This window comes from Tauraco erythrolophus, chromosome 1 (assembly GCF_009769465.1).
Source record: "Tauraco erythrolophus isolate bTauEry1 chromosome 1, bTauEry1.pri, whole genome shotgun sequence".
Classification (NCBI taxonomy): Eukaryota; Metazoa; Chordata; class Aves; order Musophagiformes; family Musophagidae; genus Tauraco; species Tauraco erythrolophus.
In genome coordinates this window covers 58,669,589-58,693,441 of record NC_141465.1, presented here as the reverse complement: position 1 = coordinate 58,693,441, position 23,853 = coordinate 58,669,589, and the positions used below count along the sequence as shown (strand labels likewise).

Sequence of the window (23,853 nt, the reverse complement as noted above, 5' to 3'; positions counted from 1 at the left end):
TCCAGGCGAATTGATGGGAAAGTTTGGACGGGTTGTATATCACTAAGGATTGGCCTTTGGGTAAAAAATGTGTAGATCAATTAAAACTAACAATATGAAATGCCACAAAACACTTCAAATGGCTTTTGAAAGGTAGTACTAGGTCCACTCACAATTATCCTGCCCCAATAACTGACGATACTTTAGCAGAAGATAGGACATACAAATACCTCATGGTTGATTTTGTAGTTATCCAGCCAGCATGAAGAAATTCGTGGTGATTACTGGTGGAAAACTGTCTTTTAATTATGTCATATACAAACAAAAAAGGCAGATTTTAAGGGCCTAGGGTGTCGTCTTTTACTTGGGCACAGGAGCTCAGAAATCAGTATAGGTCTGCTCAAGGCAGACCTAGAATGTGGTGTCTGAACCAACTATCCATGATGTTGAAGACAGCATTGGATGAAATTGTCACACCGCGAAAAGATACCGTATAGATTTCTCTCACTTGTGAGGTGAAACTTATCTGGTTCTATCAGGTGTTTTTTTGGCTCTTCACTGTCGATAAGGGCCAAAGGTAGGTAAAAAGCTGTAAATACTACAGGAAAAACTTTGCCTTTGTCTGGCCCCAGTACATATTCTGTAGCAGTTGTCTTTCCAAGCACACAGACAGTTGCTGAGAAGTGAGAAGAATTAAAACATGAGATGGTATACTCAAACAAGCTGGGGAAGGATATTTCAGAGAGGAGTCCCAAAGACAGGACTGCACAAAAACCTGCTGTAACCTGTTTCCAGGGTATTTGATACATCTCCCATTTTCAAGCCTTGCTTCCAGTTTTTCTTCTTTCTGCTTGCCCGCCTGAAAGCAGCACGTTTCTGACATCTGGCCATAGAGACAGGTTTTCAGCTGGTTTCTGCTGGCTCAGAGACACTCCAGTCTGTGGTCAAATTCTCATGTATCCAGCTGAAAATCTGGTTAATAATCCATACCATCGCCATAAGGAAGATAAAATCATTGTCCATGCACTATATAAAGCTAAATTCTCTGCTGAGGGAGATGGTGCTTCTGCATATAGCCTATAGTGAATTGGTGAAAATGACTTGTTGATACCAATCACATACAAGCAGCAGCATTATTATCGTAGTAGCTCAATGTAAGAAAATCTCTTTTCTTAAACCAACTGCTCCCCACTGTCCTGATGAATGAATAACTTCAAGAAATGAAAATATAATCCACTCAGCAGCTGAAGTAGTCTTAAACATTGTTAGTTCTAGCTTTTCTATCATTGTGTGAGATATTTTGCTATTTAAAATTGAAATAAACAGTATGAGTCAACCTAACCTTTTCAAAGGTTAGTGTGGTTTGATTCTAATAAACAGTTGGGTGAGTGTTGTGGTGAATTCACAGTGGCTATGCATTAATGGTAAAACGACAAGCTATTTTTACTCATTCTTTTATAGAAACACAAGAGAGAAACCAATACATTAAAAAAAAGAAAAAAACAAACAAAACTACAGCATGTTACTTAAAAAAATAACTCCCCTACCTCAAATCCAACTTCACTGTATGCTCTAATTCATATACAGTAATTTTTCACATTCACCGAGAATCACAAGCCTTTGGTTAAACACTCAGATCATACAACCTGAAAGTAATTTTTGTTCTAAACTTGTCCCTTGGTTTCATTCATTAGGACTTATTCCAGGCCAACCCCTAATTATCAATGCTAGGTTTGCTTCAGTGCCTTTTTGAATAAACTCAGTTCCTTTAACGCTTCCATTTCTTACCAGAAAATACTGAACTAGGATGCGCAGTATAAGTATCGCTTGAGTTCTGTCACTGGAGCAAGGTATTTTGAGGGTAGCCATTCAAAAATAAATGTTTTCTGTGTTTACTCATGGATCTCACAGGTGCCTTTCTTCTGGAGATGTCTAAGGCTAAAAAACACTTTCTTGCCTTTGCAAATAGACCTTTACTCCCTCTAACCCATCCATAGGTCCGCTTGACATTGACCTGACTGACATGGTCCTGCCAGAGAATACGCTTTCCCTTCTGTTTTCCAAACTGTCACTGAGCAGTACCTTAGGACGAAACACTTGCATGAATTTCTGGCAAAATTCTTTGGATGCAAAATAATAAATGAAGGGATCTATGCAGTTGTTGAGGCAACTGAGGCACAAGGAGAGCTTGTAGGCAGGATACAAACTCCCGTGGTAAAATAGGCGGATGATCATATGCCCAAGTAGGATAAAGTTATTGGGGGCGAAGCAAGTGATGAATACCAGGAGGACTATCACCGCCAGGTATATGGATCTAGTCTTTTGCCTGTTACCGTGTCTGTTCGATGTCTGAATAAGCTTCCGAATGATGCCAATATAGCATCCAACTGTTACAACAAAAGGGATCAGGAAGAGCACGACGAATAGCGTGAGGAGAAAGGCCACCCAGGCTGAGAAGTTGGGCAGCATACCCCATTTGAGGACGTCAAAACAGGTTATAATCCCCAATTCTTTCACTTCATAGGTCAGATCTGTGCTTTCTAGTGGGTAGAAGGCCAGTAGCAAGAAAATCCACATACCTAGGCAGGCAGCCAGGGCATATCTTTTCCTTCTCCACTTAATCAGCTTCATTGGATATACCACACCCATGTACCGCTCGATGCTGATACAGGTCATGGTCAGTATGGAAGAATACATGTTGGAGTAGAACATCACGGTCACAAGGCTGCAGAGAGTCTTGCCAAAGCTCCAGTGATTGCTTTGGATGTGATAAGAAATCTGGAAGGGAAAGCAGCTGGCCAGCATGAGATCCGTGATGCTTAGGTTGATCATGAAGATAACAGAAGGTGTTTTGGGTTTGATGTGGCAGCAGAGCACCCAAAGGGAGAACAAGTTGCCAGGGATACTGATCATAGCCACCAGTGAATACACAACAGGGAGAGTGATGGAGATAGCTTTATTCTGGAGCATTGCCAATGTTTCAACATCCAGTTGAGACTCGTTTTTAACCATTATTCACCAGGGGGTTGCTAATCCCTGTAAGCCAGCTGGATCATATCATGAACACTTGGCTTAAAAACCTGGAGGACAAATGTCAAGAGAAAAAAGCAATATGTCAAAACAGAAATTAAGAACATACTTCTTCTATTAATCACACTAAGAAAAAGCCCTGTGTAGTTTGATAGATTATCTCTGAATGAACTGAATTGATTAAAAGTATCCCCGAAAGTTCTCTCCTCCCTCTGCATAATGGTAATATTTTCCCAGTCTCACTTCTTCCTATCTTTGAACAGCTACTTTTTCCCTGCTAAATGACTTTCTGATACTTTTTGAAGTCTATACATTATCACGCCTCTTATATTATCATAATATAAAGAAAATCACACATCACAAGTTGAAATTAAATCGATGCGTGCATAAGAACACTATGCCATAAGATCTCCATGAGCTAAATCCATCCTATCTATTCTGGATGTCATGACCTTGCTTCTTGTCATACACAATATTTTCTGACTTTTTTTCCACCCCTTACTAAACAGTCATCCATTCCAAGTAAGGGCTGGATTTTTTAAAATATTTTTTATCAAGTGGGGAAAAGAGAGTATGCTGTCAATTATTCTTGGTGTATTCATGATATACACAGAATATAAGGTAAACACTATGTATAATCGAGAACCAGGGACAGACTGCAGTTGCTTGAAATGGTTTACAAGCTGAAGAGACCAGACAAAAGAAGTAACAAGCCTTCTTTTAACAAAAAGAAAAGCTATTGAATTTCAGTTTCTGCAAGATGTAAGTTATTAAAAAATGTTCTGTTTGCAGCTATCTTATTGGCGTCACCTGTAATTCTGCAAAATTTGTTTCGGTTTTGCAGTCTGCAAAGCAAACCCATGCTTTCACTGTCTGGCCTATACAGATCTTTCTTGGAAGATGCAATAGCTTATGTTTTAGCCTTTTTTCTTTATACAGTGTAGCAGCATTTAGCAGCTGCAAGCAAAAACTCATGCCCCAATGTGGTACTTGCACGCGTGCTTGCTTTCATTAAGCTGCAAGTACAGGGATGCAGTTTCACAAAAGCAGAGTAGAAAAAAGTGAAGAAATGGCAATGATTGACCAGAAAGTCAGAAGACAGACCAACAATAAGTTCTGTGAAGAGTAGCAATAGGGGCCTGGAAAGGGTGCCAGGCCAAGCCAGACGGTAATTGTGGGCACACCCATGCTGTTTAATAGAAGAGGAGCAGAGAGTGAGTGCAGGGACACACTCCTACTTGTGGACTTTGATCACCTGCACTGCTTAATCCAAGCATCTCTTTGCAAGACACACCTGCTGTAGGACATTAGATTAAAAAAACGTAGATGCCAGTCAGTTAGTGTCACTTAACCTCAGATCTAGTTAAATAAGATCTTTAATTTAATTGTGTAGTCATAGCCCATGAGCAGTGTAACAGGCCAGTCTCTCAGAGAGGTCAGCCCTCGATGCTGGCTAACTCTAGCTGGAAATAACCATTCTGACAAAAACTGTGACTCCTAACAGAGGTTCTTACTGAATGACTTGTTGGAACTTTCACAAAATAACTGTTGATAGTTTCTGAGACCTGGCAAATGTGAAGTCTCTACTGAAGGCTATAGTGCAGTAGAGGGGTACTCAACTCTAAAAATAAACTGAGTGCAGATCCAGAAACAGCACAACTACAGCAGCAAGAAGCTCAGTGGGGACAGGATTTATTTCTCTTGTTTCTTGATCTGATCAATTTGACATAGTGCTTCAGATGTGAGCTAAAAATATTCAGAAGTAGTGAGAGTCAGTATCAAACAAATGATGTTACCTAGTGTTGCCAGTCTCTCAGGAGCTTCTAGCTGAGCTGTCGAAAGCCCAGAAAAAGGCACAAGAAAATAGGAGTTGTAAAGAAGGCAGAGATGCGTTCCTAATGTGTCATGCACATGACACAGAGTGTTCCAAGTAATGAGCACATTGTATGATCATAGCTGCTAAACACCCTTTGAGCCAAATCCATTGCAGATGAAATTCTGTCCTTGTCAGTGGAACTATATCAAGAATGAAATGGATGAGGCTTTAAGCAACCTGGTCTAGTGGAAGCTGTCCCTGCCCATGGCAGGGGGTTGGAACTAAAGGATCTTTAAGATCCCTTCCAACTCAAACCGTTCTATGATCCTATGGATGTATTTTAGTTTTGTATTAGGTACTAAGAACATCTACAGCCTCTCGAGTAACCCTTGCTAAATCCAGGTAGAATTATTTTGCTCCTCTTTGTACTCACTGGCTCATGGCACTCTGGACAGAAAGCTTACTTGGAAATTCAGTAACGGCAGGTTTTCATCCAAGCTGGAACCATAAGCAAAGGTGACAGCTACTTAATGCCTTTTTGACAGGAATGGTGGGTCCTTTCCCTTCAATTAACAAAAGATGACAAAGAAAACATTAAAAGGTATACCGAAAATCAAACAGTAAAAAATCAGAAGAGGACTGTGTTATTTCTTTACCATGGAAGAGTAACAATGAAGATGTGTCTGCTTTCTTTTTACGAGACTACTAAATAGAACTGAAGTGTTTCTTCTCTTACATCTATTCTCTTCCTGTTGTCGATGTCAAGTGCACCTGTGAAAAAGTGTTTCTGCTGGGGATTCAAACCCTCCTGGACTTTCTGAATTGCTAGTGAGATGAAAGAATATTATATGAGCACAGAAAACAGACACTTAATTTCTATTGTAGAGTGAGTGTGAAGAGAAGAAGGAGCTAGAAAGGCAAGGAGCCAGGAGCCAGTCATCTTGAGTTGTGGGAAAAGTGGCAAAAATTTTGATATTTAGATAGAGTAAGGGGTTTTAATATGAGGAACAAGAAGGAGTAGTGCCCTTTGGTAACACACCTCAGTTATTGTTCCTAAAGCAGCATTGATGCAATTCAGAAAAACACTTCTGCAAATGTTCATCAAACCGAAGAAAGTAAATGAGTGCATCTCTGACTGTGTGTTCCATAAACTGAACATGTGCTTTACAGGAAGAGGCTGCAGGTTTTGTCTGGATGGTTCTTTCTCACCCTTGCAATAAACTTTCATGCAAATTTTAGCTTGTATGGTCACATCTCTGCATCTCTAAAAGGCCAGGGTTTGGTTCACTCAGTCAAGATCTGAACCTATGTCTTCTAAGAAAATTATTTGTATTTGACCTTCTTTTTTTTTACCGATTTTTTTTTTGTTTTCTTTCTTTTGTTTTGTTCTGAGTATCATTACTGCAAAGATCAGGAACTGTTGCTAAGCCTGTAGTTATGTTATCACAAAGCCATTATTTCATTCTAGGCTCTAGCTTATCTTCTTTTAAGAATAAATACATTTGGGAAATAAGACTTCTACTCTCTGTGCACTTGTGTGTGCAAATGTTTCTGAGCAAAAAACGCAAATCTGAAAACATATAACTAGCTACAATATTCCTGACCTACGTCTTTTATCTTTAGAAAAATAAAACTGTTCTTTATTTCTTATTTTTCAACAAAGATTTTTCTGATAAAGGACACAAGAAAACTATACAGATGCCTTCACTGCAAAAGCTGGCATATTTTTTACAATGAAAGAGTTACTTTATAATCACCATATTAATCAAAAACTCTTGTGGAAACAAACTTCTGTTTTTATCTTAGTACACCTAGTCAAAGTAAACCCTATGGCGGTTATAGCTCTGACCTCAAATACCTATGGCGAGGTAAAACAAGAGTGTCTTCTCTCCACAAGTATTTCACATTGAGAGGAAAAAAAACCCTCTATTTTTTCAGTAAGAAAATGTAGAAGCATTAGCAGCTTTAGTATAGTGGAGGAATACATGCCTGTGGAGCTTGTTAGCTATATCAGCCTAGATGAAAGCAGCTTTATTCAAAAGTGAAGAAAAATAATCTTATAATTTCTGCCTGTTAGAGAGTGCTTCTCTTCTCTGTCCTGAGAGAGTGCAAGTGGACAGTTTCCAAGATTCAGCCAAAAAAATCTTACTAAGTGTGAAATCTAAATATACAGATGAGAGGCAAAGAAACATCGCGAGGAAATACTGTACCAAATCTCTTCAGAACTAGCTCAGCAGGAAAACTAACTGTACATAGCTACCTTTACATTTACTGTGTCTGTCCTGGACTATGCGGTTTTGCTGGTAGTTGAATGTCAGTTCACTTGAACCTTCTCCTTTGCTAACCATAAATCAGCAAAGTCAGGGTTCTGTGCTGGTGTTGTAATGTTCACACTAATTTAGATAAGGTTTGCATAAACACAGCCACTATCATCTGTGTCAGTAATCCTCTTCAGAGTGAAACTAGCCGAAGTGGTCTTTAAAAAGTTAATTTCTGCAGTAGTCAGGTTTATGGAAATAGTAAGGCTGTGGGCCAGTGTTAACAAAAACCTCTCAGCATCTGCAGTATGGTTCAAGTGCTAGTTATGCTACAAAATGAAGCAGTTTTCAGTTTTCTTTGTTGGTATGCAATACAGTCAGCTTTAAAAAATTCTGTGAGCAAAACCCCAGGTCAACTGAAACCCAACTTGTGCAACTCCACTGACAGATTTTCTAGGCTGGTTTAAATTTCAGAGAGAGTGAGCATCCTAAACTGGATTTAAAGAGGTTCGAGCGTATGGGCTAATAGCTAGAATGTTTTATGTGTGTAAGTCTTTTCTATGTATGCAGACTTTGTAAGCTTAATGTTTTCAGGCCTGATATTTTCAAAAGGACTAGCAAAACTAAGGCAATCCCTTTTAAGAATTCAACATAACAGCCCAGGAACTCATTCTACAGGACTTGCACTCTGCTTCGGTCACTGCCCATGTGCATGCTCTTATTTTCCAACTGCAGAAGGTAACTTGCCTCTTGGGGAAATAATTCTGTCTTGCACATATCATGGAGGAAGAACATGCATGCAAGCAGTTACAGAAATATTGCTGATGCCTGGCAGGGAACCTTGACTTCATTCGACCACAGTTTTTGTCAGATGGTGAGTGGCCGTGGACAACCAGCTTGCAAAACTCCTTTTAACCACTCTGGTGGACATCTTGGGTAGTGTGAAGTTATCCTATGCCAGAGGGTCCTCCTGCAGATAGCTTGCCCCTAAACTATTATTATACAATATTGAGTTATATCAAGATTATGAAGGTCTATGTTTTTATAGAACTTTGACCACAGAAAGTGCCCGATCAAGTCTAAATAACACATGAACTGATATCTTTTATAACTTTAAATCTTTCAAATATTGTCTATGTCCAGGATTAACAGACAATGGCTTCCGGTCTGCAATTACTTCCTACTACAAGTAATTGCCTCACATAGCTGTTGTGAAAGTCAGAGGAAAAAGCGTAGTTGATTTCCCTTCTAACCTCAAATACCAGGAAAAGAAGCAACAGTTTGTTGGCACGAGGCGTTTGTGGTAGACAATATGACAGATTCCCAGCAGAGAATCCTACAATCTTAAGAAAACTTTGTGGTCTTATATGGAATTTGTATGGTTTGACTGACATTTTACAGCAAACATATATATATTTTTTTCTATTTGAAATCTGTATTTTCTATCTTTTCATCTCTCTTTTCTGTGAAGTTCTTTTTGAATGTTTCCTCTCCTGTTCAGTCCACAAAGGATTTGAGGTAGAGCTGCATGCATGTTTTTGACGATTGTCTTTAGAGATAAAAAATTTAAAAAAAAGGAAAAAAGAAAAAAAGCAAAAAAGCTCGCGCATTACTTTTTCTGGCACTTGTACTAAGGATATGACAGTCTGTAGCTGTTGATTGATTTAACATATGAGGAATTCATATACAGGACCAGTTTTGCAGGTGTAGCTGAAAGGATCATTTGGCATGGTATTTGGAAAATGTTTTAAGGAACGTATGTAGGGCAATTCTAACATTGATATGACATAGCAGGGCCAGAATTTGAAACAGTATTTCTAGGGGTGAATCAAAGAATTTGGCAGAGCAGGTGGGCCATCTTCAGATAGACTTTCTTCCACTACTTCCACTGGTTGGTCTCAGTATGTACGGAACCTCTTACTTCCTCCTAGATAAACAGACGTGTCCCCAAAAGCCCATGCTGGATCCATAACAATCAGTGACCAGTAAACACAGGCTGAATTATCGTTCCTCTTGTTAAGTAAAATCTATACAAATATGCAACTCTTTTTCCAGAGCAGTAGCATTAATTAGCAGGATTTGGGTATAGCTGACCTCTTTCTAGCTTGGTCTTTGCTGCAGCCGTGGATTTTGCATCCATAGAAACCAAATGTCTCTTTTAGGGTGAGTTGGAAAGTGTAGATGCCACTGCCTGTACTGGGTGGATGTCCAGTGACTGTAACAGGCTCATACGTAGTCATTTCTATTGTAGATGCAGGTGTTTAAGGTTGAATACAGCCCATTTAAAACATCCTGCTGATTCAGATCTTGGTTTCCTGGAGGCCTGTAATTGCCTGAATTCTGTCAAAACCTAAACTAGTCCACTAAAACATAATTTTCCCCTATCACACTTGGGCCACTCAGCTGCCGCTTAAAAATGACCAGGCCAGCTTCCATTTAAAAATGAATGGGCACAGAATAGGACCAAATGCACAATTTTAGCTGTATCCGTCTTCTTCCACTTCTGTGTCAAAAACAATAGTTAGTTTTACAATCACGTAAAATGTTTGTGTAGCAAAGGTGCCACAGTTGAGACTCAGAATAAAATTTTTTTTATCTTCTGTTGTTCCTGCTGCCGTACTTGCTCAGCACTTCTCGCTTAGCCATTATTGACAGCCCACTTATAGGACCGACTGCTCTGCTCTCTCCCTAGATGCCTTCTGCAATATTAGGGTGGTGAACTGCTGTCAGATTGGGTGTTATACTGGCTCACACATCAGTTAGAGTGATTCTCACATCAGCACTAGTGAAAACCGTCTTAGCTGAAAAACACGAGACCAGGGGCTCTGTAAGAGCTAAACTGACATGTACTTGGCAACTTTCTTGCATATCTGATTCTCTGCTCCTGAAAGAGCAAGAAGAGCCAGAGGTACAGAAAGAATGAGCCTTGCTTCCTGTCAAACTATGTCTCTTACTGGAAGGTTTTGATACAAAAAATGGACTGCTGGAAGATCTTTCAAATGGCTGGAACTGGTATTGTGTCCACTCATTCCTCCTAACTCCCTGTCAGTGCCCACTGAAAGTAGGTGACTACATGTATTTCACGAGGAGAGGTGTGCCCAGGTTGACTAAGGGCCAGTAGGCAGTGATATATGCAATCCAAGGCAGTGGGAAACGTGTGAGGTCTGTGGCTGTCTCCTCATTCCTTAGCACTTTGGACAATGCTTGCCAGTCTTGCCTGAAGGGAGCAGTGGTGATCTCCATGAGAAATCTTGTACTGTCACAATTCTTTCCGTGGCACTGTTTCTCTTACTGCTTGTTGTCACAACTCGGAGTGTAAACCCTGAATTGTATCTGTACTCTCGACCTATATATCACTGTATTTTTCCGAAGTGATATTCAGTTGCCCATATATATGGTCTTACAAGTGGTTGTGATTCTCAGCTAGAGAAAGTTTTTTTTAATTTCTTCAACGTTACCATCAGCAGTCACTAGTATTCAAGCTACAATCATGGGGTACCCTGGCTGATTCTTCCTTTTAATTAAGGTCATATCATGATCAGGGCGTGTGTCACTAGTACAGCCATGTATTGCCTGCATCTATCTTGAGAGGAGCAACTTAGGATACATGCAGTACCGCTATGGAGCCCAGATGGCATGACCAGGTTTCCTTTATCTCAGGACCAGTCCTGCAGGTCTGGTATTCATGCAACTCCCAGTGAAGTGTGAAGCAGCCCTGTGTGCTGTGTGCACAGCACCTCTGAGATCTTTGCTCGGTAGGTCAAATCCAGCTCACCCTGTCCCAGCTCATGCAAATTCACATTGTTCACATGCTGAAAGAACTGAAAGTTGGCTCCTCTGCAAAAGCTCACGGCTTATGTTGAGCATCGACAACTGCAGCTGTAGAGCTTGTGGCTAGCACAGGGCACAATATAAATTCACATGTGTCTGAACAGTCCTGAGCAGATGTACCCAAAGGCACAGTGCACAGGTAACAGGAACCTCAGAAATAGCTAACTACAGGAGCAGATACACTCTATGACCTAGTTTTAAAAGCAGCATTTTATATGCACACCAAGGAAAAAGAAAGAGCCAACATAATTACTATTTTTTCCCTGACTTAAAACTTTTTTCCTGACTTCTCTTCAGTTTAGCACTTTGATACCAGTTAGAGGTATGTCTGGTAACATACAAGAAGCAGAGATTATAAAACGCGAAAAAAATTAAAAGCTTTCTAAAAAAAGCTTCACCTCTCATTCAGTTTCTCTGTGACTACTTGAAGTATCACACTAATACAAAGAGATACAACAGGAATAGCACCTCAAAACCACGTCTGCTATTGTTTCATTCTTTGGAAAGTCCTTGAGTGCAGGTGAGACAGCAGGTCAAAGTTTAGCTCTTCGGCTGAACCAAACTGCAGGTGCCCTCCTTCAGGCTTTGGTCTTCCTCTCAAATCCTCACTGCGCTTAGGTAACTCATGCATATATTAGGCAAAAATGGGATTCTGTCATTGTCTAGCACACTCTTTTGGCATTGAGAAGTCTATAAGTGCACTAATTATAGTCAAAATATGTGCTGATATATTACTATATGAATGTTATCTATGAAATAATAAAGAATAAAACGTGTTCTGCAACTGGTTTTGTTGAGTGAGCTAGTCTCTGCTCTTATCAAGAGACAATACATTGTAACAGCTTGTTATTGGCCTTACTTGAGTTCCTCTTTATTGCTAGCAAAATGCTCTGAGGTATCTGGATCATTGCTGCTCTGCAAATTGTGGCTGGAATCTTGCCATCTTGAGAAAAATAATGGAAGTGAAGATGCTGTGCTTTGAAGGATGTTATTTATTGACCTGTGCACTAAAGATTAGTGCCTTAACTATAATTTTTATGACCCTGGCATTTAGCTCCGACTTAATAGAGCTAAGTTTGAGTATTCCATTTGTTAACAGTCTGTATCTCACAATCTCTTCTACTGTATATATCTGTGGTCTGCTATTTTTAAGCATATAGACAAGCAAACACCTCATTGCAATATAAGTGGAGGTGTGAATCCATATCTCATCAGCCACTCTATGTATTTGATTTTGTTCATACAGACAAAGAGGTTGCTTATCTGGGATAAAGTTTTGCAAAACAGCTTCAGGTTATGATGTGAGAAAGTGTATTCATTACTATACCGTAGGACATACTATACTACAGCCACTAAACTACTACCTTATGCCCTGCTTTGTCTCTGCCATGAATTGTCTGCTTACCAACACGCTTAAGGTAAATAAACACAGATGACATATTTTAAATGGTGACCACATGGAAGCAGCACAGGTCAGTATGAGGTCAGAGCAGCCTTAGTGTGATTCTGATACAGGCAGCGCTTCAGGACAGGTTATACCAGCAAAGTAAAGGAGAGCTGGGAAGCCGTCATGAGGACAGGTAAGCATTCTTATTTATCCAACTTATAAAATGAATATTATGTATGATATATTATTATAACATTCTGATATAATATTATATATTAAATGTAATTTATATGCTATATATGTGCTATAAATATTTTTTTCACCAGTACCACAAACTGAAATATCTATAAACCCCATAATCAACACCCAAAGTGCAAGAATTTATCTCTTTTTTATTGGATGATATTTCAGCCTGTGTTACTGATTCATCATATATATGTGTGCATGTGTACATATGTATGTGCATGATATTATATGATCATATAAACAATATACGATACTATTTTCTTGTTTCATAGTATAGCTACAATTGAGAACATTCTTCTATTTTTAAACTTTTTTCATGTCAAGCAAAATTAAGTGTTAGTAGGATAAACCTTTAAATGAAAGGAAAACAATCCTACAGTAGAGGAGCTCCAAGTCCTAATGTAAAAAGTGCTCAGACTAAATTTAAAATTTGAGTTTCACTAGGTCCAAAACACTATAGAGAAAAATGCAGGCTCCAGAGTTCAGCCAGTCTTAAAAAGAATTTCCTTTTAAGGTGACACCTAAAATCCAATCACCTGGAAAAGTATGCTAAGTCTGTGAAATGCAGTGACAAGGACAAATACAGAAAACTGCATTAGTTTTTTAAAACTTGCTTAGCTTAACCCCCAGGCTGGAGAACTTAGAACTTCGAAAGTTTTATTGTAAAACAAATCCACATATTTTAAATGCAAGCATTAGGTGACTCCGACTTAAGCTATATACATAAAATCTGGTGTGACTCAGTCTCCAATGAGGTGCCACACATTGTGGCAGCTAATTAAGTGCCCTTAATTAATCATCTCCTGACTGTGGATCAAACTATTGAGATTTAGCTGAGGTCTGGCTGAGGCTGGGGTTAAACCTCAAATGAAATATATTTCTTTGACAGAGCAAGAAAGGGGCCCCTGAGTGGCATGAGCTCTCAAACTGAGTCTACAGAACAGAGAGGAACTTGACTGTGGTGAGAATTCAGATGCGGGAAAAGAAAACACAATATTCTTACCCTCTAGCTCTTGAAAATGACAAAACAAACAGTCTTGCCTTCACTCAAATAGTCAAAAAGAAAATTAAACTTCTCCTGTTCTGCTAAAACCTACTAGCACAATAAAATGAATTCATTAATCCAGCAGAAAAGAAACTCTCTGAAGACAATCGCAAGCACACCATAAAGGAGCAGTCCCACCATGGATGAGCAGCCTCTGCTTTTCTGAGGAGAATGGACACTTACTGACAGAAGAATGGCAAGCTGAAGAAAAAGCTCCTACTGACGGGAGGTACTTCAGTGGCACAGATTAAAACATCACCTGATAAAAAAGAAAAAAAAAATCTACCCCTTGGAGAGCTGATTATGGGCTTTATAGATATTTCAGTTCGTGTGAAAACTGCCTGTTGGAGATGAAGACTGTGAAACTCACGGGACACGTAAGACAAACTCTAAGGTAATTTTGAAGGCCAGTACAACTATGCTCCGATAAGATACTAATAACAATAGAGCAGTAGGAGACAGTTCTTTAGCAGCAAAATTTGGGTTGTTAGGAGTTCTAGAGACCTCTAAGTGACATGGTCTGAAATATTACTGCGTTCCTGCAGCTTCAGTATGTAACTTGAAAATAGATGCATAGGAAAATGATATAAATGTACTAAGAAAAAAAGGAAATGTTTGCTGCAGATGGCACCTATTCAGGAAAGTATGGTTTGACCTAAACCAAAACAAGGCAAGGCTTTTTCTGCTAAAAGTTAAGGCTATAGTTTTTAAACTAAAGACTAGAGAAAGCCAATTGGCATAGGAAAGCATATCGTTCAGGATGACACACACTTGGGGGGGGAAATGTTATTAAATCCTCTGTATTCTTAGGAAAAAGGACAGGAAAAGGTGTTAATAAAGTTCAGGAAGGAACCAGACAAACAATTGCTACGTGTGAAGTGTATGAAGCAGATCATGTAAAACAGTCAGCCAGAAAAGAACCCAGATATTTGTGTCTTTACAGATACGTAAAAAGTGTAAATATGCTGAGGCTGATTGCCCTGGTTTTCAACTGGGAATCTGATCTGATTTAGGCATCTGAGAAGTCTGATGAAAGAAAGTAACTGTTGGAAATGGTATGACCAGGGCACATGCTGGTAGAGTCCTGCCAAAATAGGCCGTGTCACTGAAGGATCGGTACTGTTGTATTACAGGAAGCTTTGCGTCACATCCAGTAAACAATTCAGCCGCATCAACAAACGAGACAGAATTTCCATGGGCTGAAGGCCGTGACTGCAGGAGTGTGTCATCAATCACATAACAAGGATGGTGAATGTGGCAGCGATGTTCTTGGCATAGAAAAACAGCTGTGAGAGCAAACAATACTAAAATAAGGAAACCCCTCAAGTACCCCTAAACAAACTGGACAAATGCACCGAGGTGTGATGTGTGTGTTCAGGCACCACAAGTGTGACTCCTCGTGGAAATGACCCGTTCAAGATCCAGAGGGGAGCTCCTCACAAGATGAGGAGAAGCAGCTCTTGACTCAGGCCTCTATCACCTGGAGCCTCCACAGCAGCAGGAACACAGACCTGAAGTCTCCTGCTCTCGCATCAGGACACCCAAGAGCTTTGGCCTGTAGCCTATTGCAAATAAATTTCTACAACTTCAGCTGCTTAATTAAAAAAATAACATTCTATGTCTCTGAGGTTTGACACTATCTGAGTTTAGTGGATGCATCTAAGGAGACAGAGCTTCTCCTTTGCTTTTTTTTTCTGGATCCTTAAAGTGCTCAGATGGAACATACACACCAGGTTGTCCCCGACGTTGCTTTGGGCCATTGACACAAGCAGCGCAGGATAACGCAGAGAGGGGAGCCTACTGATGAGCCTGGCCCTTTGCTACGTGGGTACAGAATCAGGTCTTGGAGAAATACCAAAGGAAATTCTAATATCACTAAAGAAACCCCTTTCTTCTTGAAAACACCTTCTCCTGTCCCTAGAAGAGCAGCTCCTCTGACTGAAGGTAGAGAGGGGACATTCTCAGCTGTGGAGGTCGGCTGGCCAGGGACAGCCCCTGACCATGCTATCAGGCTTCTTCAGCAGGGCAACGGCATGTAACCTGCCTGCTTGCAATGGTCCTGGCTGCTGAAACGTGCTTGGGAGCCAATGGGGAGAAGTCGGCTAGCACAAACCAAATCTGCATCAGGGAGCCTTCTTGTGAGCATGTTCCAGTGATCAAAAACTTTCCCTGGAGCTCATTAATCTATTAGCATTGATACAACATAAAAATACAACTTCTTGGCCCCAAAGAAATGCGTAATAATGGAAATATCTGATGAGAAATGAGTCTTGGTAGAAAACAGCAAGCTTGAAACCTGGGCTCTCGTGAGGGCTTCCCTATTGAAAGGTTTTGGTTCCCTTTTTCACTCTCTTGCAGTACCATAGATCTCAAAGGAGAATTGCCACTGGGAGCATCTTCACTGGCCGGCACCTGATGCTTTGGCAGCAGCTGAAATGTGATTGCATCCCCCACAGCAGCCGCCTTCTCTTCTGAAACCCCAAGGATGCCCCCAGCTTCCTGAGAGTAGAGAAGGGACAGTGCTTTTGAAAACACAACCCAACCCCCTGCCTGCTGTGAAGGAAGATCAGCACCAACTACTTTCTCGCTTCTCTTTCTGAGAATAGTGGATGCCCTTTAATTTTTGCTATTACTTAGTTCCCAGCTCTGTTTTAGGACCCATGGCTCATGCTTGCTCATGGGAAGTTCTGAGGCTCAGGGCCATCTCAGGGTTTTTCCCACAGACCTACCAAGCCGATGCTTTCCCTGGCCCTGCTGAAATCACTTGGGGCTGGGCATGGCTCCTGCAGGTGTGCATGGTGGCCAACCTGCTTCTCCATGTGGCATCAGCCAGACAAGGGAGAGGCCCGGCAGGTTGTGCTAAATGGGATCACCGATGCCTGTGATTGATAGTCACTGGGTGTTACAGCCTGCGGGGGGTTTAATGTGGTTTGGCATGAAAACGATGGAAAAAGCCAGTGCTTTGAAACCCATCCAGGGAACTTAAGGAAACAGATCCAAGTCCTTTTTATTTTAACATTTCAGCAAGTCTTTTATAAAAATATAAAGGCAATGTAAATTCCAGGAGAGCAGCTTTAGTATCCTTTCTTTTTCTGTGCGTGTTTCTGTCTCTTGCTCTATGCATGTATATAGAGGGGGAGAGAGGAAGAAAAGGAAAGCAGAGTTGTAAGCTTTAAAATAACCCTGTTTTCTTGAAGGCTGGGATTTAGTAGAGGTTGTGCATTACATTTTCATAAAAGAGCCTAGAAAGGCAAAAAAAATTCTCACAACCCCTTCTAGCACCATCCAGCCTGCCATGCAGGTGAGCAAAGCCATAGTGCTCTAACATCTCAGATACCAAAGATAAGAGTGCAGTGATAAAAGATGTTTCACCACATTATGTGGGGAAAGTTTTGTACAAATTAGGACTAGCTGCTCAGTGCAGGTTCCTCTTTCAATTCTCTGAAACTCTTTAAAAAAAATTATACACAGAAGAAAAAACAAATTCAAAAGCGGTTTCCTCAGTTCAAACCTCCCACCACTGCAATACCATCTCTATAGATGTTACCTTTAAGACATGCTATAAACTGCACATAAAAGTTACTTGTGTTTGCACTGTAGAGACTGATATTTTTTAAAAAATGAGACTTGTTATTTAGTTTTGTTTACTTATTTCTTTAATGTAAAAGAAACCTATCCTTTTTTTTTTTTTTTTTGCCAAGGCTAATAGAAAGAGGAGACACCTAGCAATTCATCAGCTAAAATGTACCCTTTCTTTTTAAAGGTTGTATGATCACAACAGGAAATATTTTGAAATTGTCACACTAATCACAAGACAGACTACTTTTTAGGCTGAACATGTGTTTATACAAGTCTCCTATTTTTAGGTCACATCACATGCCAAATCCTTGCCATTGCCATGTGTATTTTACTTACAAATGAAATAATAGCTTTTGCATTCTTCAAGAATAATAGGATGATACTTTATTCTTGCTTGGTTCTTACTCGCTGTACTCAAATTCATAATCTGACAGAAGCAAAGAGTGAAAACTAGCTACTTTACATTTAATTAAAGGTTGAGCTTTTGTTTGCCTCATAGTTGCTGCCCTTTTTTTCTTGTTTCTTTAAGAACCTGCAGGAAAGTAATGTTTGGGAAAGATGCTAATTTTGGCCTAAATCCTCCAAATTAATTAGGCATCCAAATATTTTTGAAGAATATCTCTTTAGCAGTAGCACTCCTGACTGGTTTCCATGCACCGTTCTGCAAAAGCAGAAGCAAAAGAAAGCTTGTCTCCTGCTGCCAAAACTGTCAGTGAAAAAAGTAGCAATGATACTTTGACCAGGAGATCAGTACGTCAGTGACCTCTCTGCAATGGCATGATAACCAAAACACTATGACTTTCTAGGTCAGAGTAAGGATCCACCTTATGGAACATGTCTGCATAAAAGGATGGGTCTGGCACTCCAAGAGCACTTCCAAAGTGCTGGAATGCAGTGGGCTGAGGCCAATACCTACAATGAGCTTCCTCATTATCGCTCCTGCAGAAGGCCATGTCAATAAGGAGATTAAAATGTTATCGACTTCTCTGTATGTTTTTGTGAAAAAACCTCCTTGCAATTACAAGATAAACATTAAGAAGTAGGACTCTTCTGAGGGTTGACAGGACTGTAGGTGTGTCCTTGAGGGAGACAATCAGATAGTCTCCAACTCCAGTGCTTTCTCTTTCACTTGCTAAATGCCTTCTAAAAAGTCACTTTCCTACTCTGATTTTTTTTTTAAATAATACTAATATATTTGCACTGCTCATTTACGTCACTGATGATGGTTTAAGAAATATTAGTGTCCTGCTTTGTAAATGCTCCAAGTGTTGAAAGGAGAGCAAGTGGCTTTTGAAATTGTCAGCACAGCACCTACTTTTGTTTAACTTCAGAAGCAATCTGTAAAAACTGTACTTACCTGCTTACTCTGAGACGAAAACTGTCGCTGTGATACACTACCCATTTACTTAAAAGATTTTCTGTTCTTTTCTGGAATGCCTCAAGAAATTAGATATGTTCCGCATCCAATTTTACAGAAAGTATTCATCCTATTAATTAACATTAATTTACTGGAATCAGTGGACTTGTTCTCATGGTTTATAATAACTTTTTTCCCAGGTAAAGCATCAAGATGTCTTATGCTATAATTTCTGCAAACCTTTCAGTGACTTCTTAAAACAATGCAGTAAGCTTGATGAAATCTTCCAAAAGTTATGACAGAAAGCTCTTGAATGAGTCAGGTTTTGTGCCATTGATTTGAATGCCCAGTTCAAGTCATATTCAAGTGCACACTCAGCAAGTTTGCTGATGACACCAAGCTGTGTGGTGTGGTCAACACACTGGAGGGAAGGGATGCCATCCAGAGAGACCTTGACAGGCTGGAGAGGTGAGCCTGTGAGAACCTCATGAAGTTCAACAAGGCCAAGTGCAAGGTCCTGCACGTGGGTCAGGGCAATCTCAAGCATAAGTACAGGCTGGACGGAGAATGGATTGAGAGCAGCCCAGAGAAGAAGTACTTGGAGGTGCTGGTTGATGAGAAGCCCAACTGTATCTTGAGCTGCATCCAAAGAAACATGGCCAGCAGGTCGAGGGAGGTGATTCTGCCCCTCTACTCTGCTCTCGTGAGACCCCATCTGGAATACTGCCTTCAGCTCTGGAGCCCTCAACATAAGAAGGACATGGAGTTATTGGAGCGGGTTCAGAGGAGGGCCACAAAGATGATCGGAGGACTGGAGCACCTCTCCTCTGAAGACAGGCTGAGACAGTTGGGGCTGTTCAGCTGGAGAAGAGAAGGGTCCAGGGTGATCTTGTAACAGTCTTTTAGTACCTAAAGGGTGCCTGCAAGAAAGCTGGAGGGGGAGCTTTTACAAGGGTGTGAAGTGATAAGACAAGAGGCAAAGGGTTTAAATTGAAAGAGGGTAGATTTAGATTAGATATAAGGAAGAAATTTTTTACTCTGAGGGTGGTGAAACACTGGCACAGGTTGTCCAGAGGAGTTGTGGATGCCCCATCCCTGGAAGTGTTCAAGGCCAGGTTGGATGAGGCTTTGAGCAACCTGATGTAGTGGAAGATGTCCCTGCCCATGACAGGGGGTTGGAACTAGATGATCTTTAAGGTCTCTTCCAATCCAAACCATTCTATGATTCTATGATTCTGTGACTGCATTTGTCAGAACTGTGATCAGATTTGGTTTTTTAGTTGAGCACTTCCTTGTACCTTAAATTGTGATACCCAAATAATGAGACTTCCCAAATTACTGTCAAAATACAAAATCCTTTCAAGTAGTGTTTTTATTCTGCCCAAATTATAATAATGCAAAAGTATCTTAAGGGGGAAAATTTCCACAGACTGTTAGGTACAGTAAGATTTTCTGGTTCTCAAATGACTGAATACCTCATATTACAAAAGACAGGGTGTGACTTTGTACACTGGATTTCTGATGTCTCGTTCATGTTACTAGTCAAGCTTAAGAAAGCCACAGTTTAGCTGAAAACCAGTTGAAAGAGTTTCTTTAGAAACTGGGTGTAAAAAGAGATGGAGTGTAAAAAGATATTGTGGTTAGTTTTGCTCAATCTTAAAAAAAGACAGACACAGGAAAGCAACAAGTATCTAGAGGCATCTAATACAAAATGCAAATCCAGAGAGAGAGCCTAGAGCAGCCACCATCCACACCTCCTCTAGAAACATAAGCAGACAGAGGCAGCTGCCTGCCCAGGAGTCTCCACGGCCCCAGCTGAGATGTCCCATACCTCATCAGCTCACAATTAGGCATTTTAGAATGAGATCCAGAAAACCAGGACACCGAGCAGCAAGCAAGCTAGACAACAGGCAACACCTTGGTCCCTGAGAAGTCTACAGCTTTCAACAGTTTGCTGAGGGCTTCAAGGAGACCTCTAGCTACAGCCGTGTATTATGGCTGAAATTTTCTCCTGGAGTGAGATGCTTACATCAGTCTTATCTCACGAAGAAACAAAAGGATCCAAACCAGCAACAACAGTATTGTTCACATTTCCCAACTATAACTCAATGGGGATGTGGGAAATAAGAATTCATTTCTCTCTTCAGAGTGATGAGATTTGAATCTACACCTTCCACCAAGCAGCAAGATTTTCTGTTAGTCACTTCAGATAAAACATACAAATTACATTGAAACAGGAACTGCAGTTTGGATGCCTTCTCCTCTCGAGTACTCAACAAAACACTACAGTCATTTTTTCTCACCCATGAACGCAAGTTGGAACAAACTTAGGTGCAAGAGTAAAGATAAGTTGTAGATCAATAACTTTAACATGATGGTCCATGCATTTCTGCAAGAATGGTTGTTTCCGATCAGATTAGGTAAACATCTCTAGTCTGTAGAGAGTGCTCTAAACATTCACAGGATTAAAGGGCATATACTATATGCTATACTGAGTCTTCAAAATGATGCAGCATAAGGAATAGTCTTTCTTCACTCCGTAACTGTGGATCATTTCAGGCCTTCAGTCTGAGCTGAGTATTAGGATATACATGCTTCTGAGCTCTTAGTGACTGGCCTTCGTAGTTTGATACTGGGCACTCTTAGCAAAAGCTGAGCAGTTGAAGACCTCAGTCTTGAGTTTTAGCACTTGCAGTGAAAATAAGAGACTATTTAGGCTCCTAAAGCCTTTTTTTCAATGATAGCATTAATGTCCGATACTGGAAGTTCAACCTGTGAAGAAATCTTTTGTCTTTAGTGTGAGGTTGGGGTGAATGCCAACAAGTGGGTCAGGCCTATGAACACGCAGAGGCATGACATTGGGCATATAATGTGACCCACAAACGCACATTTGCTTTGCTCTGTCTTCTGGGATTGTGCCCCGTTTGCAGAAGCCTCTTGGCTTGTGCAGCCAAATCATCCCTTGGTGAGCATAGTCCCACCATGGATGGAATGCCTGTACTCTCTACTGTGAGCCCCAGTGGCAGTCAGCTCAAAGTACTTGCCTTTTCTGCTTTTGCAATGATCCTGAAGGCTTTTCTCTGGGTCGAGAACCCTGGCAGGTATTCCATACTGTGCTGCCACTCAATCAGCTAACCTGTCCTCCTGGATCAAGGTATATCTGCAGACATTTTAACTTTCCCCTTGCCAAACTCCTTGAGAACAGTTATCCTGTCCATATGTCCTGTCTCAGCAGACTAGAAACGGCATTCAGCAGAGAAAAGCTATCTGGCTTAACTCTGCATCTTTGAAGCATGCTCCCAGACAGAGTAGTCTGGATATAAGGGACTTGTGGAGGTGGAAGAGGGTGAGTTTGGCAGGTGGGCATGGTGCCTTCTCTGCAAATCACCAGGCCAAGTGCTTGTGTTTCTTTCCCTCCTGACAGCCCAGAGTGAAGTAGGGTTGTTTCTTGTTGCATGAACATGCCTGATTTCCCGGGTTGTTTAGAGAAGGACGATGAGCCTCAGTTCACAGGGGTGTAGTTATCTACGTGCTCTGTCTCTCTTGCTGAGGTTCTTTATGTATACCCCCTCTCCAGGCTAAGATGGGAGAATGACAATATAAAGATCCCATACTTACACTGACTGTGCTTATTTACTATAATTACTACGCTTACTATGGATAAGAGGGGCAATTACACAGGGAGATACCTAGGAAGCTGGTTTTGCCCCTTTAAGGCCAGAGAAAAGGACTTCAGGACTTCAATAAAAATGAAAGCTGGGCTCATGGAGTTACAATGTGGGGCAGGCTGGCCTCCACACAGAGACTAACCTAACGCTTTTTAACAGAACTAGGCTCACAGGACTTAAACGGAGTAGTTTACACACACCTCCTTGCCCCAGCACGAGACCTCAGCTCTCTTGTGACATCCTGTCATTACTGGTATGACTAATTTTTGTCAGTGGGTGTGCAGGGACATCACTCAAAGGACAGAGTTTGAGGAAAGTAGCAGACGATCAGGTCATTTTTAGTGTTGTGTGGGGCAGATAGCAAGAAATTCTGATACTTCCAATGCAATATATGATGTAGGCTTATCAAAATAAAACACTATTAGAAGGATGATTGAGAAGACCATCAGATTCTCAGTGGTAAAAGTCTGACAAACCCCCACTCCTACCAAACTGTTGTCACCTCTTCAACTCTGCCATGCCACCAGAAAATGAGAAGCTACCTGAAAATTTGCATGGTTTTCATACTCTCAGTTGTTTGGAAAGATGCATATATAAACTTATTTGTAGACTGTAAACAAAGGAGAAGAGCAAGAGTATCTAAGAGATTGCGTATTAAAGAGTTAAGAGGAAGTGAGGAGAAATAAGGAAGTAGTGGTTGAAACAATCTGCTTTTAAGCATACAAAAAATTAAAAAAGACTTGATAACATTTTAAACAACGTGTATAAACAACACAGAAGAGCCCCAAACTAGGTGTCTTTTTTTTTTTTTTTTTTTCTGGAGACTGGGGACATTCAGAACTAGAAGAAACTATAATGGGAACTTCAGAAATGAAAACGCTGCACTTTTAGCCAACGAACAAGTGCAGGTTTCTCACCTACCCATACTGAAACATTAAGTGAAGGAACTGCTTCTAATAATGAGAAAAGAGATTGGTTTCCAAACCCTTCCAGTGTAGAGCAGCACCATTTTTTCTACCCAGTTATTTCATTTGAGATCTATTAGCTCAAAAATATATAAAACAGAACAAATGCAGTAAAGTACTTTACCTGGGGTTTGCCACTAAGGACTGCTGGACTGTCAGTGTCAAAAAGACAAATACAAACTTATTTGCAAAGAACATTTGCATACTCTATAATTCTTACCTAAGAATGCTATGCTGTTTTTTTAAAAATTATACTATATTTAGCAGTCTCTCCGCTGGGGAAACACACTTGTCATTTTTCTTTGTCATCATTGACAATAGTGATTCAGTAGCAGTTCAATCTTTGTAGCCCTAACATAGAAAAAAAAGTTCTAATGCTAAAGTCACTGTGTCTTGCAGCTGTGTGTTCCAAAAAGTGCAGTCATTTGCAACTATCTGTACGTAGGGCACTGCCAAAATCTATGGCACCATGTTTCACCAGTGTGAGTGATTGTGTAAAAGGACTTAGTTTAGGGATGGTTTAGGATTAATTTATTTCATAAGTGAAATAAATACAAATAAAATAAATATAAAATAAATAACTAGATAAAATTGAAAATATTTTTGTCTCAATCTTCAGAGCCATTAAGTAGTTTAATTGCTGCAAGCTTAACTTTCTTCTTCCATGTAATCCCATTTAACACTTGTGCATG

General features: G+C 40.4%; 1 protein-coding gene across 2 annotated transcripts in view; it reads right to left on the bottom strand.

The window, feature by feature from the left end:
* Positions 1 to 1,669: 1,669 nt before the first annotated feature.
* Positions 1,670 to 23,853, bottom strand: part of P2RY8 (P2Y receptor family member 8) — a 32,436-nt gene continuing 10,252 nt past the window's right edge. The window contains exons 1-2 of one of the 2 annotated variants that reach the window (XM_086609655.1): positions 5,259 to 5,335; positions 1,670 to 3,059 (exon numbers count right to left, since the gene is read on the bottom strand). In XM_086609655.1, coding sequence (XP_086465781.1) covers positions 1,918 to 2,991 — 1,074 coding nt within the window. In that variant the 5' untranslated portion in view covers positions 2,992 to 3,059; positions 5,259 to 5,335 and the 3' untranslated portion in view covers positions 1,670 to 1,917. Of the gene's footprint in view, positions 3,060 to 5,258; positions 5,336 to 23,853 lie in introns of those variants that run through there. The other variant, XM_009977631.2, reaches the window with a different exon arrangement.